Raw genomic sequence first — 17,796 nt, 5'->3', positions numbered from 1 at the left:
GAGAAGCCCTGTGCACCATGGGACATCCCCCAGCAGTCTAAGCCTATAGCAGCATATCTAGGGGCCAGCCTAAGCAGCCCTAACTGTAAGCTTTATCAAAATGGAAGGTCTTAAGTCTGCTCTTCAATGTAGAGAGGGTGTCTGCTTCCCGGACTGAAACTGAGAGACGGTTCCACAGGAGGGGAGCCTGATAGCTGAAGGCTTTGGCTCCCATTCTACTTTTAGAAACTCTAGGAACCACCAGTAACCCTGCATCCTGGGAGCGAAGGGTTCTAAAAAGGGACTATGAGCTCTGTCAAATATGAAGGAGCCTGATTGTTGAGGACTTGGTATGTTAGAAGGAGAATTTTGTATTCTATTCTTAATTTGACAGGGAGCCAATGCAGGGAAGCCTGTACAGGAGAGAAAAAAAAGAGTTACATTTTTCATTTGAACATCAAAGTGAAGTCAACTTCTATTGTCAAAATAACTCAAATATGTATCAATAATTTTTTGTTTTTTGATAAGGTTATTGGTCATTCATTGTCATCTTTCATCCACATCACAACAATTTTTTTGAGGTGAGGGGGTTGAATATTTCTGATAGCAGCTGTACAGGAGGTTCCTCAGTCATGACAAAGTGTCTGCACATCAGGAAAGCTGTGAACTATGAAATATGATGTGGGGGGGGGGGGGGTGTCCAACAGCTACAAAACCTGAATTGTCTGCAAATAATTTCATTTAGGTCAGCACAGAATACAGACTCCACACAGAAAGATCCCGTGCCCGAGCAGGGACTCGAACCTGGAACGTTCTTGCCGTGAGGCGACAGTGCTGACCACTGCACCACCGTGCTGCCACGTTTCCAGAGTTCTTCAATATCAAATTTCCAATGGCGTTATCAGGATTAATTGAAATATTACAAAAGCAGCAAAACTTAAGTTCCTGCTGACAGGACAAAATCTATGCGGTCAATTTCCCTTCTTTCTCAGTTTCAATTGAAATCCAAATTTCACAACATTTTTTTGAAGTAGAAAACTGACTTTCAGCCTGACTTTCATGACTCTCTCACCTAGCTGGAGGGCTGGAAGCACCGTGTGATTAGAGTCACATTAGTGTCACCGGGGTTGTCACTGATGCTGGCAAGTACTATGCAGGCTTAACCCAATCCCACACACCCACTGGGGTTGGACTCACACTTACTAATCTTATTTTTAGAGGTTTATAACCTCCATATATGTCTGCATGATTTTGATGCCATCAAATTATACAAAGCGAACTACATTGCAGTTGTTCACGCGTGTAAAACTATCATGATGAACTGCACTGAAGAACTGTACTATAGAAGTGCACCACCAGCTTATATTGAGAGTTACGATAGTAGTACAGCATGTAGGTTTGTTTTCAGTAACAGTTGTTATCAGCTCATACCTGAGCAGCTGCGCTGTCCAGATACCTTGAATAGTCATCACCAGGTTTTGGGTAGAGACTAACACATCTGATGTCATGGTGAAGCAGCACCAGCCTTTCCCTAGATTAGGTAAATGGTACATTTTAAGAAACGTGTTGAGAAACATGTCAGTGACCATTTTTGGATGTAATCTCTTCAACACAGCTTGTATTTGTTTTTTTCTTTTTCTATGGGGCAACACAGACATTAGGACCACCAAGTGTTGAGTTTATGTAGATTTTTTATGCAAGATTATCTTCAGTTTATGGGTAAAAGTACAAAGCGTTGGGCCCTGAATGAAATACACTACAGACCTTTGACTTTAACATCACCCCACAACTACATTTCTCTTGGCATGATGGCATTTAATGTTCTGGACAACCTCTGTAGTCTCATTTAGCTTCTTGTTTTCAATTGCTGTTTTTAACACCTATAAAAGCTTCAGAATATTCAAATGTGCTTTTAACTGAAACGTTCTGTGTTGTTTAACAAAACAATCAAATTTCTTAAATTTGCGTTAACCACAGACCAGGTATTGAACTAGAAATACATTCAAAAGTCCCAGCGACTTTGAGACAAGGGAACTGAATGTTCAGAGATGTAAAATTATTTCTGGGCTGTACGTCTTCTTCCCATATGTCTTCCCGGATGTCTTTATTACATTTGTCATGCTGCCACTTGCCTTTCTGCCACTCTTATGAAGGCAGTGACCTCAGCCTTCGGTGATGAGTCACCCTCCGCAATCAAAACTTTACATTATAGGATTAAAACCTTTTTTTCTCCAAAATCATCAGTAATAAATCATTGATTGGAATTGATTGTTACAGACATCTATTAAAGTCCTATATTTGCATTAGAAAGTAAAACTGCAAGAAGTAAACATCATACCCATTGTATCAATGATGAATTATACATATATTTTAAAAAAAACTTGTATTGAGCTTGTACTCGAAATAACTATTCCTTTATTGCAAGGCATAAGATTACCCAGCAAAGATGTCATGAGGCTCACTGCGTCATGAGAGAGAGACAGAGCGGACTGAGAGAAAATGACAGCAAAGTAATTGAAGAAGTAACATGACAGTTTATTAGTTGAAGTGTCATGAAGGGGAAAAAAAGGTGCCAGTGTGACTTTTTGGTCATCTCGTCAGAAATCCCCATTCGTCTGTAAAAGCTGTCCCATCATAGGGCAGGCTCTATTCAAAGTTCAAAGAAAGGTGTGGTTGGATAATGACCAAAAAACACACATTACAATTCGATTTTGAGTGAAGTAAAATAAGAGGAAAGACATCTGTTACTGTAACTTCCTCATCGTAAAAAGAAAACTCAGAACGGAAAGTGTGGGATTTCTGAAATATGAGCCTTGTCTTTGTTCTTGCTCTGACAGTGAGAATCTCAGGGGGGGAGCTACTGTAACCTCCTCCTATCCCCTTGTCACATGACGCAGCTCTGGTCCTGATGCTGCTGTTACTGCGAATGATAAAGGGGGTGATTAATGCCACCAAGAAGCACTGTACAAGGTGTGATTAATGCAACCTACAGTCGGCTGGAATCAACCTAAAGGATCTGCAAGTATGTTGTGGACTTTGGAGTATAGGTTTAAAAATGTAATCACCTATTTGAGAAAAAAATCTAATATAAAACAGCTAAAATATGAATATTAAAATATTCCAAGAAATGAAAATCCATAACTCGATTATTATTGTTCAGCACCACAAATGAACCTGAAGATATCTTATTGCTAGCACTGTTCTGCTTTTTTTCCTCACTGCCTTGTCTTCCAACAGCCCAGAAAAGACAACCTATGGAGAAGATTTTAATATAAAGGAAAGTAGCGCTTTCCTTGTGTGGACACTCTAATATGCTGTCTCCTGTGGGTTTGGAAAGTGAAAGATGAAGCACAAGATCAGGGTTGCCTAAAGTGTGGACCAGGGGCCTAATTTGCCCTATTTTGAGTTTGGCCCCGCAGATGTAAAAAAAATAAAATAAAATAAAAAAACTGAATCTGTACCTACATCTATTAACAGGTGTATATAATTACATTTCTTTGTAAAATTATGACACCACTAATAATAAAATATATAAAATATTTTGAAATTATATTATTTATTATTATTATATTATGTAAATCACTGCCCAAAATCTTTTGGTTCCTCAGCACGAAATGTTCCCTGTACCTTTAAGAGACTCTGGTTGATGAAAACAACAACAATCTATGAGAATTTGAATAAGAAAGCTAAATTAAATGTAAAAACTAACATGAAAGCACATGCTATTGTTGGATGCATGAACAAACAGCAATGCTCCCAGGCTCCTCTTTGATAATGAAATGCTAGTGACACATAAACAGACAATCATTTAACAACTGTGACAAATCTAAAGGAAGAACATGGCAAGAAAAATTGAGAGAAAATGTATCAATTTTTTAAAATTAATTCTTGTCTGACCATACTGCTGTCTGAACAGATTCTCAAACCTGGTTATAAGGTAGGAGCAGACTAGCTGCAAAGAATGCATCCCTATGGTAGCATACAGTTTGTGCCAATGCTTTCAGGAACAAGTAATAACAACTAAATGGAATCAGGATAATTGGAAAATCCTGCTATTTAGAAAAACAGCCATCAGGATCCAGTGTGTTTTCTGGAGCTGGATGCTTTTCCTATTTACAAAATAGTAAATAGTCGTAGTACAGTATAATCGTAAATTTCATCGGAACAAGGCAAGCCGAGCAACCAGAGCCCCCCTTCACCCCCCATCCCCATCTCTCATCAATTGATTACTAAAATGAAAGAATAGGCATTGGCGTCCTAAAACAGTTTTCCATTAATTCATCATCGCCATTTCTGAAATGTATATGTTCTTACAATTGAAATATACAGTATATAAGAGCATATTTTTGAACATACATAATGTGTAACAATTCAATGTAGATAGATTTCTGCATTAAGAATATGGAAAACACGTGATTATTATGGACTCATGCAAACAAAACAGGTGCACCTCCAGTAACTTCCTCCCTGCTCTGAGGCTGGTTTCGCTTCTCCTTGGTTTTCACATGTGACACTGATTACCCCTCATACCACATGCATCGTCGCTGCTGGTGTGGAAATCCCCTCCTCCTGCGATTTAAACGTTCAGCTGAGGGCACTTTAAGCCCGGCTCTCTGCAAACCCCTCCGAAAAAAAACAAGATTTTAAGAAGAATTATGTAGTATTGTTTTGAAAGAACGCTAAAAGAGAACGGTTGTTGCATGTTTTTAAATGGGAAATCTGTTAGGCAACTGGCGCTTCAAGGAGCCGAGCACCGTTGAGGAATGCGACTCGACGTGGGGGTCGGACTCGGAGAGCGACGAGCCGGCGGCTGAAGATGACAGCGGCATCTCCGAGTCTGTCAGCCCGGCGGAGAGCGAGCGGGCCGCGGGAGACCCCGGAGACACGTCCCCGAAGGTACGTTTAGGGTAATATTCGAGGTTCTCGGTGATGTAAGGGGGGCGGACCGGTAACGTGTGTGCATGCCACCGAGGCAAGGCCGCGCAGGACACCGAGAGGGCAACCGAGTGGCCCCGGTACATGCTGCTTTTCTGCATACAAATAAACTCCATTTTTTTAGCATTAAAGAAATCCCATTATTGTTATTATTGCTGGGATACACACAACCTGTAGAATTTACTCTTCCAGCTGGTTTTGCAAGTAAAAGTAATTCTGGAAGGTTATGGTGGACTGGATGGTTGTCATCAGGCAATAGGACTGTTTTAAAAAGTCTTTTATTGGATAAATCCATGTAGATTTATTTATGGTCAATTTGGTTACTACACATTTCTTGTGATTGTTGAGATCCTTAAAATGAGCATGTCCGTGTAGAAATTCCTGGATGCAGACTTCAGGTAAAATGTCAAAATTCACTTAAAAAATTAATGATTTTCAAATGTGACAGTATGATGGTTGAATATTTCAAACAAATAGATAAATAAATGCTTTAACATGCTGCCAGCCTGCATCTGTAATCAGTGTAATTAAGCATGACCCAGATGTTATTTTAGAATCAGATCAAGTTCCCACTGTCTTTTCATAACAATGGCACAGTTGAGATGATGTCCATTTTTCTCCCGTGCTTGGAAGAAATTTATGATGACATTCTTTAACCTCAAAAGCAAAGTCAGGGCTTTTAATGCATGTTGTATCTGTTAAAGATGTAATACGTTTTGTGTCAGACGTCACATTTGAACAGAATTTCTCTCTCTCTACATCTTCCTTCCTCCCTCCTTCAGCTGACTGAATCTCCAGAGTCCGTTCCGAAGATGAAGAGGAGTTTCTATGCTGCCAAGGATCTGTATAAGTACCGTCACAGCTATCCGGTATACACACACACACACACACACACACACACACACACACACACACACACACACACACACACTGCAACAAGCAAATAACCCTTCAACAAGCAAGTTAGGAAGTGACATCCCAGAACATTGATGAGGCTTAAATTCAAAGATTATTGAAGAAAACTGACTCTGAAAACTGTGAAACTGAGACAGCATTAAATTGGTCTCATCCAGAAATGTGTTGTGTTTGTTATACTGTAATTTTGCTTGCTGATACCACCCTTGACTGCTCACTCTAGGATTTTTGGTTTAAATACGACAGCAGCACCTCAAAAACATTTGCAGTTTGGAAAGCTATTTTCAAGTGTATCCTGGCTGGAATAATCTGTTTCCCAACTTCATTATCTTGGTATGTTAGGCCACTTTCAGTTCTAGGATTTTGTTGGACTGTATAGTTTAAACACTCACGCACTCACACATACACACACACACAAACACGTACACATGTACACACACAAACATAGACACCCTATTGTGTGACATCGCTGACTTCTGTGGGGGTGTGTTTGTGTGTAGAACTACAAAAAGTCCCGGCAACCGAACGAGTTCCGTAATCTACGCTTCTACCTGAACAAGATCCCTCTGGTCCCTGATGGTGAGACCCTGAAAACACACACACACGCACATACGCAGTGTGTGCTGACCTGCTGACTGTGTAGTGCGAGGCAATGTTGGCTCTGGGATTAATGAGTTTTTCTTCACTAAAGGTTGTGTTTGACTTGGGAAGACCTGCAGATTAGTGAAGTGATCCCATGTAAAAACTCACACACACACACACACACACACACACACACACACACACACACACACACACACACACACAGAGTTCCCCTATGTCCGCTGTATCTAATTAGCTCCTGTCTCTTCTCAGGTATCTATATAGAGGAGATTCTGACTAAGTGGAAAGGCGACTACGACAAACTGGAGCACAATCACACCTACATTCAGTGGTGAGATCTCTCTCATCATATGTTTAATGTGTCAATGCACATTCCACTCAAAATATACTCAGCTGTCAGACACTTAGTTGGCTGCTCCTCCATCCACTTGTCATGGTGTCAGACAACCCGAACTTCAAGCAGCTTCATACATTCCCTAAAATACACATATAGTCTTTTCGCCCCTGTTCAATGTAGAAATTGTAAACACCTGACAGTGTTCATAGCAAAATATTTATTTTAAAATTATGTATATTGGGGCAGCATGGCTCAAGAGGTAGAGTTACTGTCTAGCAACTCAAGGGTTGCTGATTCAATCCTCACTTCCCCCCAACCATATTGAAGTGTCCTTGAGCAAGATACTGAGCCCCTCATTGCTCCCTATGGCCCTGTGATGGAGTGAACCCGCCTCTCGCCAAATGTCAGCTAGGATAGGCTCCAAATATACATGAGCGAAATATGAAATAGCGATGTGCTAATGGAGTTATCACCAAAAGATATCCCTTTGACTTAAACAATAACAGTTTTTGTGAGATCCTCCCAGTCACCTTAGATGTCATGTTACAGTTTTGCTGTCCTGCCCCCCCCTCCCTTCACCATCCACCCATCCATCCATTCCTTTTCTACCAGTTATCCCATTAAGGGTCCTGGGGGGGGCAGGATCCTATCCCAGCTGCCTTCGGGTGTGAAGAGGGGTACACCCTGGACGGGTCGCCAGTCCATCGCAGGGCCAACACATATAGACAGACTACCACTCACACTCACAGCCACACCTACGATCAATTTAGAGTATCAATTAGCCTCGTCCCCAGTTGCATGCCTCTGGACTGTGGTAGGAAGCCGGAGTACCTCCCGTGCCCTAGATGGAACTCAAACCCGGAACCTTCTTGCTGTGAGGCGATGGTGCGAACCACTGCACCACCATGCCACCCTTTACCGTTATTTGATATTTCAATTACTATATTATTGATATTGTTTGAACCTTCTTGTTTAGTTCAAGTCCCACCTGCTCTTCGCTCTCTGCTCTTGGGTCCTGCCTCAACTACCACACACAGCAGAATGCTTCTACTGCTGCAGTGTGTGCGTAACTAGCACAGAGAGTTCTAGTCTGTTGTCATGTCACTAAATGGCTGAGTATAACTGATCGTCACTCTGTAAACACACTTGAGGGCGTCAAAACATTATCTTCTATTTAGGACCCCTGCACCGACGATACTGGGTGTGTGATGGCATGCTGCCTGCTGCCTCAGCGCATCTTCCAGCAGCACCGCATCCCGAAAAAACACAAACAAGGCTGTTTGTACATCACCCATAGCAGCTCTTCTTCTGTTTCCTTTTTACTGTAGCTCTTTCTGCCAGCTTGCTATCACGCTCTAAATAATGGATGAGGACTAATTGTTGAAATCGAGAAGTATCCTGAGCTTCACCACCCAGAATTCTGTCATTAAAAGTTTCATTTTTCCTCTATCTCTCCTCTTCCACACTGCAGCCTTCTATTGGTGCATGAAGTATCACATGACAAACTGGTATGTTGCTGCACCAGTGTTTAGAAGTAAACTGATTGTGTATGAATGAGTTGAACTTTGCCAAATGTTACAAAGTAAAAGTGGCTGTCTTTCTTCACATGTTCTCGACTAGGAGAAAAACTATGTTGCATTCAAACTATTAAAAGTACAATTTAACCCAAAAGTTACTCAAGTAATTCTACTGGAGTAAATGCAACATGTTACTACACACCTCTGCATTTCTCTGGTAAATAAAGACCTGCCAGTAACCAGAGGAGTGGGGCAGCGGTACACCTCACTTGTGTCATGTCTGCCAGAAATTAAAAGTAGAAAAGGATTTCAGCCTCTAAAATGAATCCATTTAATTACACATTTACCAAAATGTATTTGACTTGGAATATTTAAAATGCTTGTCATGGCAAAATTGATATTTGGAATGAATGTCGATCAGTTAATCGTAAAGCATGTCAATATTTAGATTTTTTAATTGACAGCGAATGTGTTCACCATCCTCAGACTAGGCAAACTTACAAGCTTACTTTAGCTGTGTCACAAACATTCAACATACAATAGATATCCCAAAAGTGGATTTACACACTCGCATCAATCATGTCATGTAATAAAAAAAAAACAATCGCTCATGAAAATCAGGTCTTTTAGCGTCTCTAAAATAAATCTGTCAATGGCTGAAACTCGTTTATATCTTAAAAAGTTACACAAATGCAACAACTGAACATATGAGGTATTCATCAGAATCAGACACAGCTTTTTTGTTCCACTGGAGTTTTGGCTGTGTTGATGGAACCCCCCCCCACCCCCCAACAAGAAAATAACAATTTTATATGCTGCATCTTCTTTTAAATGGATTTGAAACTTGCGCCATCGAATGGTCAAACTAGTGCATATGGGACTGACCAACTTGCTATACACAGGGGTGGATTTAGCTGTAACTGAGAGGGCAGATGTGTTTGTTCTTGGCATGTCTGTTAATTTCTGGTATTATTTTTTCCATGTGTGGAAGGCTGTTCCCATTAAGAGAACAAGGGCTCAACTTCTACGCACATGAACTGACTCAGGATGAGATCAAAGTAAGACACTCAACTAGACTCACACGTGCAAACTCAGACATGAGTGACTGACTGACTGATACAAGTGTGTGTGTACAAAATCCTGTGTGGTTTTGTTAACCTACCTTAAATATAGCAAAAGCGTCTAATCTACTGCGTTGAATCCTTTCAGGAATTCCAAAGCACACGGGAAGCCAAGCGGAGATTCCTAGCGGCCTATTCCCTGATGTTGGACTTCTATGGCATCAAACTGCTGGATAAGAGTGGGAATGTTGCTCGGGCCTCCAACTGGCAGGAGCGCTTCCAGCACCTCAATGAGTAATTACTCTTGTCTTTCACGTTTCACATCTTAATTTAATAGTTCCATAGACAGGGAGAACGACTAATGAATGTTAGGGTTTTGTTTCAAAGCAAGTTTTGGTCCTTCTACCCAGAATACAGTATATTCATCCCCTCTTAACCTTATCAATTTACTCTTATTGCTACCTTCACTCTCTGTTTGCATCCCTCCAAAATTTTGGGTTTGAGATTCCTCTCAGCACAGACAACTATCAGAAATAAACTAACACAGTCTCACACCCTATTCGTCAAAAAGTTTGGTCAAGTCCTGTCTTGACTTTGAAGGTTTCTTCTGGGGTCTTCCCTGATGTCATGTGGTTGATTCACTACATTCTCATCGATTTCTGCCGGTGATGCCGGACTCTGTCTTACAACTTCTTCTTCCATCTGGTGCTACTTGCTTATTAATTGATTATTCTTTGTCTTATTATGGTAAGGTTTGGGGTTAAGGTAGTGGTTAGGTTTAGGTTTAGGGTTTGGGAGTGGTTATTGCCACAACACCGTCTTTTTTGCATGGAAAAATCCCTTTCATCATCATCCCATGACGCCGGATTTACTGTCTTCGTTGTCAAGTGACGTGCTGATAATACGCTTCTATCCTCGTGTTCTCTGAGTAAAAAAAAAGGGCCAGTGTTTTATTATGCATGCACAAGCCTAGGCTAAGTGTAAAGTCATAAAATGCTTGAATACATTATTAAGTTTTACTTTGAATCTTACAAAGATTAGCCCTTTAATTCCTAATGGAAGTCTCAGTTTGTGGAATTTTTGCCTCAAATTCACCTTAGGTCATCATTTAGTTGTGTATTTTTCGTTGTATGAAGAACATAATAACCTCCTGCTTTGCTTTTTTTTTTTTCCAAAGGTCCCAGCACAACTACCTGCGGATCACTCGCATTCTGAAGTCCCTTGGTGAGCTCGGCTATGAGGCCTTCAAGGCTCCACTGGTTCACCTGTTCCTGGAGGAGTCGCTGTGCCACAACACAATCCCCAACATGCAGCACAGCGTCCTGGAGTATTACGTCTACACCATCCGCCTACCAGCCACACGCCGGCGCCTGCTACGCTACGCCCAACAATACTACAGGCCCACTCACGCCTTCCTCTGGGGTCCACCACCTAAGAGATGCGGGCCTGGTGCTGGTGGCACTGGGGGTAGCATGGGTGCTGGAAGTAGCGGCATCCGAGCGCCTGCTCCAACACCAGAACAACAACGGAGGGTGGAAGAGAACATCATTTCCCCCTCTGGGTGCAGTGGGATTTTCATTTCTTCCCAAGATGCCATGGTATGCCAGGATGTGGCTGGAGGAGGGCTGAAGGGCTGCACAGGACTCAGCTCCAACATGGCTGGACTGGAGGGAACGTTTATCATGGTGGGAGCTAGAGCAGAGAGGAGCAATGAGATTGTTCCTTTGTAGGCTGCATGGTTGGTGTAGAGTTAGACTGTTTTTAGGTTTGAAGGGAGGAAACTGTATTTAAAATGGAAATAGAAACAGTAGAGTATAAAAGCGATCCACAGTTTAGGCTAGACATGTATTCTTAGCAGGGTTTTAAAGTTTCTGAAGACCCTGTAGGACAAACCTATTCATAGATCTTTAGAATCTGGCAAGACGTGCTATTAGAAGATACTCACGTTAAGGGCTTGACATAAACTGCTACTTTATTCATTTGGCTGGCAAATCGACTCAGCCATATTGGAGAATGTGGGATATAACTGGTGAGTGTGGTGGGAGGTCATTTTCTGAGCCAAGCTATACAAACTCTCAATAGACCGAATGCCCAAACCTGTTGAGACCCACGTGTCACAAGGCTTTCCTTCATCAGGGCTATAAACACAAGACTACTTAAATTTAGAATGCCTTATAATGAAGGGGCTGGAACTGTGGCTAAGGGGCATGTGGCTCTCAAAGTCATTTTAGAGCCCAACGTGACTAGATGGGTTTAAAACTGGAGCTCTGCTGGAAAACAAGATTGTTTGAGCTCAGTGTACAGATGCTGTGAATGGAAAATTATGATGTGAACCAGGAAGGTTTCAGTTTTTATTTTTCAAATTCAGTGAGATGTAACGCGTAGGGATGGGTTTGATTTTTTCATAGCAATACTTTGATATTAGTTTTTTTTTTTTTTAATAAACTTGAAATCCAAGTTTTGTAGTTGGTAATTATAGCAGGCACAACTTAAACCTAACTGTTGCAATGTTACCACTTGATAGTAGCTGCTTCCTCTGAACAATTGTACAAACCTACAGAGCAAAAAACCTTTTTGTCACTTTGCATCTATTATGACAAAGTTGAAGAATGGAGTGGCTTTTCATTTGCAACTGGCACCATGGATGATGGCTACTGTAAAAGTAAAATACATCACCGCAGTTCATGGAACAAGACTTTTTTTGTCTTAAGGCAAAAGATTTAGCAAAATAAGAACTATTAAAAAAAATATGAAATTTATAGTGGTCTTATTCAAATTAACATTAACATTGTGAGGAGCTTGTCCTTTGGATAGGTAGGCTTAGTGTACCTTTCACTTGTCTAGGCACAAGTCTCACTTTCCTTATTTTGACTGCAAATGCAGAATTCAGGAGAACTGAAGAGTTGAAAGCACCTAAACCACGTCAAGGATCCTGAATCAATGGTCTACACTACTTGTTCCGGACTAATTTCAATACCAACAATATGACGGATGAGTAATTGTTTTCAGGTAATATCAAGCTAGGCTAACAGGTTAGCTCTCCTAACAGTTAGCTGTTAGGATTCCTGTGCTACAATATATACAGGAAAGTGTCCTAATGCTGTTTCCAAAACAATAGTGAAGTGTCCAATTTAGGCCAGCAAATACTTAGACAAAGACTTTTTTGATCATATCCACAATCTTTAATGCGTGACTGGTAAAATGGACCGCAGGTAAAATCCGGCACAGCACCCCGCTGCTCACGGTTGACCAGGAACATGGAACATGGCTGCCAGTGTCACATGAAAGCTCTGTATTCTTAGCTGACCATGGTGATCTGTTATGGACCCAGATAATGTGCTCAGACAGTTAATGTGTAGTGTGTTGCACTTTTTTGACAATCTGTGTCTTCCTGTTGAAAGCGCTGTGGGCTTCTCCAAATTACTGAAGGATACATATACATATATATATGTGTGTGTGTGTGTGTGTGTGTGTGTATTTTTTTTTGTCTGAACTGAATTCCACTGTTGCATAATGTAGTTGGTTTCATCCAGGATGCACAGGCAGTGATACTGTCATGTCTTCACTTTGAAGCATCTTTTATTTTTTTTGTTCAGATATTAACAGCACGCTTGAAAATACTGGTTTATCTCCACTGAAAGACAAATTTGTTTTGGATTAGAAGCTCCTCAAGGCAGAGTGAAGAAGGTTTTCTGCACATTTTATTCTTCTAGCTGTTAGCTGTTCACAGTAATATTATATCATTACGCTCATCGTGTCTGTGTTTGGGGATAAATATTAGCCTTACACATGGATGAGTGTATTTGTCCTCTCAGCCATCGGGAGCTCGACACAGACCCAAATAAACAAGTAGAGGCCTTTTTGTTTAACTCACTCATTGTAGTGTTTGCAAAATCAATAATATGTGAAATAAATACCCTATAATGGTGCGTACGAGCAGGATTATATGTTCCTTCTTGTTGAAATATGCCATGCCTGTCATTAGCTGACAAGGTCTTATCTGATATAATTGTGAAAACTTCAGGTGAATTATGTGTTAAGTATATGAATTTTTAACACATTATATGTAATATATATATATATATAAATGTTTCTGTACATATACATGTGAGTGAATGTGTTCTGTATGTATCTGATATTCTTAAGTGCCTCTTTTGTAATTTTTAAGTTGATCTGTATGCTGTAAGGGTAGTTTTTTCCTAAATAATTACTTGTACTATATAATTTTTTGTACAGCATTTTGATATTTACATTCTTGTTTGCATTATAATGTATATCCAGTATCTATTTACAGTAATAGCAATCCCATAAGAAGATAATACCTTCTGATAATATCTACTACTTGAAAATAATTTGTATTTGGCTTATTAAATTAAATGCAACTGTTCCCTAGGTGACTACGTTTGATGGATTTCACAATATTCTTAAGCATAAATAGTATCTTGCCACACTGAACGCAAATAAAAATGGGGCTGTGGAGTAAGAACTGTGTCATGTGAACGTGTCGAAAGTATTTGTGAACAATGTTTACTGCCTTGTGAACTGCATGGAGATTAAATGTCAGTCCTTGAAGCAGAAATAATCTAATTGGTTGAGGTAAACCTCTAATCATAGTTCAGTGGAGGATTAGACATGCAAAGAGATTAACTTTCACTCTACTTTCAATACCGAGATTATCAGGAACGACACCATCTGGAATCTGACTGGAACTAATGCAGTTTTAATATGAACATCCCTGCCACATGCAATGTTACGCACCAAAAAAAAAAAAAAAAAACCAGACTCAAATCCTGAAAAATATTATAATCTTTAAATGCTCCCTGACAGCTTTTTGAAGAAAAATTCAGATGTGCTAGGTAGCATCCAGAAATGTGTGTGGTTGGTGGCAAACGGTACATATTTTCAGAGGAAACACTAGCAGTTAAAATGGCCCTCTTATGGCCTTTGAAAGGCGTTTAAGTAGAAGCTCCCATTTTTAGTTAAATTGAATATGAATCAAAAAATATGATAGAAAATATACATCGAATATATGGTGAATATTGTGCGTGCAAGAGGCAACAATATTTAAGAAAAGAAATTTTCAAAAAATAATTCATTCTCAGAACTTTTAGAAAGGTTTGGAATGAAAGTCTAAATTTACTTGAATAAAATTTTACGGTGGAAAATTCCTAATTTAAAAATCTTTTACACACATTCCAGCAGGTGACAAACCATGAAAGATCTCTGAGCCAATAGTATAAACATGTTGATATCACCAGGAGCTCGGGAGTTGTCAGGGGTTTGATTAGCTAGAGAAATGGCTGGGCTTTCATTCCATTATCCAACCAAGGAGCAAGACAAGGGTCAAGACTGGTTCAGCAATTCTAAGCTGAAAGACCAAAAGACATAGAAGCCGTGCCAATGTGACCACTTTCCTCCTGGACAGGTAGGCTTGCTAACTAACAATAGCAATCGCACATTGTTATTGTGAGAGTGTGCCGATATCGCAAAATGTATTGCAAAAAGATGGCCCGTATGAATTGTCTGTTTTATTACCGCTTTTCAAGCTCTGACTTTATGTGACGAGCAACCAGTCGAAACGGATTTGCGCAGGAGTGAGTGAGACACCTACTGAGCAGGAGGTGTAAAGTTTGTCCACTGCACCAGTAATTTTGCAGTTTGTGGCCATTTAAGGGGATGGCGCTTTGAATAACTCCTCCTAAGAGGATTCGTCAGATTCTCTTCTAAATTGGCCAGTGAGCACCAGACACCTCAACAATATTAAATCGACAAGCTTTTTTGTTTGTCCCACTATATGGTGGCGGTGGCCCGGTGAACCTGCTTTGCCAATGTCAACAAAACAGTTTTAACTCCTCCCCATGTGGTTGGACCTGTTTCAAATGTCAATGTTTGATAAAAGTCTCACTCAGAAGACATCCACAGGTCAATACTGGCTCTTAGTTATAGACCTGGACGCAACAGGAAGTAAGCTGCTGTCATAAATATGAACTGATTGACATAAAAATTGCACTGTGCTTTCTTCACCTGATGAACAGCAACATAATGAGCAGTTAGTGCTTGATCCCTAGTGACACTGGATGCAGGAAGTGACTTTTGCACTGCATAATGAATGCATTAGTCTGCTTCTGTGTGTAAAATCCAAACCTGGTGACATGACCTTCTCGCTCTATCAAACTGTCGCACGCCACAGAAGATCATGTTATTATTTCTTGAAGTGAAAACGTTGGCATATGTCATGATTATCTTTCTTTTCTGTCTCCATCCCTTTCCTTCACCTGTCTTTGTCTCTGCCCCCATTTTTCTGCTCTCTTTCCTTCCAAATGGTGAAAGCAGATGGCCAATGAGTGCGGGTCTGCTCGAAATTCCTGCCTGTTAAAAAGGAGATTTTCATCACCGCTGTCGCAAGATGTGCTTGGTCATGGGGAATTGTTGGAGGTATATTAATACAGAGTGTGGCTCTTGACCTGCTGTACTTGTTACGTCCATCTATCCATCCATTTTCTTCCGCTTATCCTGTTAAGGGTTACGGGGGGGGGGGGGGGGCTGGAGCCTATCCCAGCAGCTTTCAGCGACAGGTCCTACTTGCTATGTGTCGTGAGATAACTTTTTGGGGGATTTCGCGCCATACAAGTAAAACTGACTTGACTTTATTGTTGTGTAGTAGATGTGAATGGACTCAAATGCAGAAGTGGCAGAGGCAGGACTGAGATTATAAGATTACTAATATCGGTAAAGTTATTTTTAATATGAAATTAGCCCTCGGAGGTAAAAGGTGCAAATACAAAAGACAATATTGTCAAATTTCTGATTATATAATGGTCGCATTGAACATTTGTCTGTTGCGGAGCTGTCTGGGCGCATCAATTTGTCTGACATGAGCTGACCTCATCATCCTCCTCCTGATCATCTCCTAATCAACATCACCGTCAGTCTCTAGATTTTGAGATACCTGACTGCAGCCTGCCTTGCCTGGAGGCTCTCTGGAGTGAGGAAGGTGTCACTCTTCAGAAGCTTCTGCTGCAGAATGCTGGCTATGTCTTTCACTTTTGTGCCTATTTCGGGCCTCCTCTTTGCAATCTTCTCCTGCTTCCACCTCATCTTAGTCCAGAGGGGAACTGTAACCCCTTTTCTTTTTTCTCATATTGTTAAAAGAAGACAAAATGAAAAATATAAAATTAATTATCAAAATATGACTATAACCTGGAGGCGGCACAGTGGCGCTGTGGTTAGAACCTTACAGCAAGAAGATTCCGGGTCTGAGTCCCGGCTTGGGCACAGGATCTTTTTGTGTGGAGTTTGCATGTTCTCCCTGAGCCTGTGTGGGTTCTCTCCAGGTACTCCGGCTTCTTCAAAGGTTGTTGCTCCTTGTACAAATGTGTGGAGAATTCCTTGTGATTGAATACTTTTTATATGGCGTTTTATCTCATCTTGAAATCACAAATCAAGTATCTTGAGAAAAACTGCTTTTGTTTCCTTAAAATAATGAGATTATTAACCAATTTCTGTTTCCTCCAGATCAGTTTACTTAATTTGAGAAAACCGCTTTTGTTTTCTCAAGATAACTTAAATTGGGGAAGCAGCCTTTTGTTTTCTCAAGATAACTAGATAAATCAAACTACTATTGATACAAAGCTTGAGCTAATGGGCGAATTATCAAGTTTTCTTATTCATCTATCATCATCTCTATAGGTTTAATATTGCTCACACTATAGAACAAGTGTGAAATAATATTTCTTTATCCCTGCCCATAAACTCTGTGCTGCTGCTCTGCTGGTAAAATCACTCTTTTAAAATCAGTTTGTCACATTTAATCCAGGTGAGTGGCAGTGGCTCTGCTGTGTATTCAGCTCTCCTGACATTTCAATGATGAATCGCAGAGGAAGGTAGAGGTGAATAACCTTGTCTTCTGGAGTTCGCTGTCACATAGACACAGACCTCACTCATCAGTTAAAGTCATTGTTTTACTGAAGCTCAGGTTTCTCTGAATACATAGAAACGCCATGCTGACATGCTGGAGAGACAGCCTGCCTTACTCTGTTAGTGATATATTATCAATTTAATCTTTTTATGAATGATTGTGTCTCTTTCTTTTGTGATTGGGTTAAAGTAATATGCCTGTAAAATTGTGGGAAATGTCTCAATAATCTACTTTGTAGAGTCACAGTAAACTGTAATCATCTGACAAAAGATCCACAAACAACAATTACCAGCTTTGTTTCTGATATTTCCAGTCACGTATCCTGCCCTGTGGTCCGTAGCTCAGTCATCATCTTCTGCTACACTTGGTTGAAAAGAGTCATCAGCCCTAACCTAGAGGCTAATTTTGTGTTTCACTCCTGGCCACAGCAGTTGCGTGGAAAGCTGCATTATTAATTTAGGAATATTATTTGCATGAGTTGATTGATCATGACTTCATCTGTCGGGCATGATATTAAACAAATACCACAGA

At 40.4% G+C, this 17,796-nt stretch overlaps 1 protein-coding gene across 1 annotated transcript; it reads left to right on the top strand.

The window, feature by feature from the left end:
• The first annotated feature begins 4,537 nt into the window (after nt 1-4,537).
• ogfrl1 (opioid growth factor receptor-like 1) lies at nt 4,538-13,815 on the top strand. The gene is made up of 7 exons (XM_086181101.1): nt 4,538-4,875; nt 5,697-5,783; nt 6,330-6,408; nt 6,685-6,763; nt 9,278-9,344; nt 9,496-9,641; nt 10,525-13,815. The coding sequence occupies exons 1-7, from the start codon at nt 4,690-4,692 to the stop codon at nt 11,075-11,077; spliced, it is 1,197 nt and encodes a 398-aa protein (XP_086037227.1). The 5' UTR covers nt 4,538-4,689; the 3' UTR covers nt 11,078-13,815.
• The last annotated feature ends 3,981 nt before the right edge of the window (nt 13,816-17,796 follow it).

The sequence above is a fragment of the Aulostomus chinensis genome, chromosome 16 (assembly GCF_037954235.1).
Source record: "Aulostomus chinensis isolate RoL2024-O1b breed Wild chromosome 16, RoL_Achi_v1.0, whole genome shotgun sequence".
Lineage (NCBI taxonomy): Eukaryota > Metazoa > Chordata > Actinopteri > Syngnathiformes > Aulostomidae > Aulostomus > Aulostomus chinensis.
Note: the sequence above shows the minus strand (reverse complement) of the source record. Positions and strands in the feature narration are given on the sequence as shown.

What these genes read in the sequence shown, in the direction of transcription:
- ogfrl1 (XM_086181101.1), top strand. Translation starts at nt 4,690, where the DNA reads ATGGGAAATCTGTTAGGCAACTGGCGCTTCAAGGAGCCGAGCACCGTT. An exon ending in AGTACCGTCACAGCTATCCG is followed by an intron (nt 5,784 to 6,329) that starts GTATACACACAC and finishes GTTTGTGTGTAG; the next exon opens with AACTACAAAAAGTCCCGGCA. An exon ending in TGACTCAGGATGAGATCAAA is followed by an intron (nt 9,345 to 9,495) that starts GTAAGACACTCA and finishes GAATCCTTTCAG; the next exon opens with GAATTCCAAAGCACACGGGA.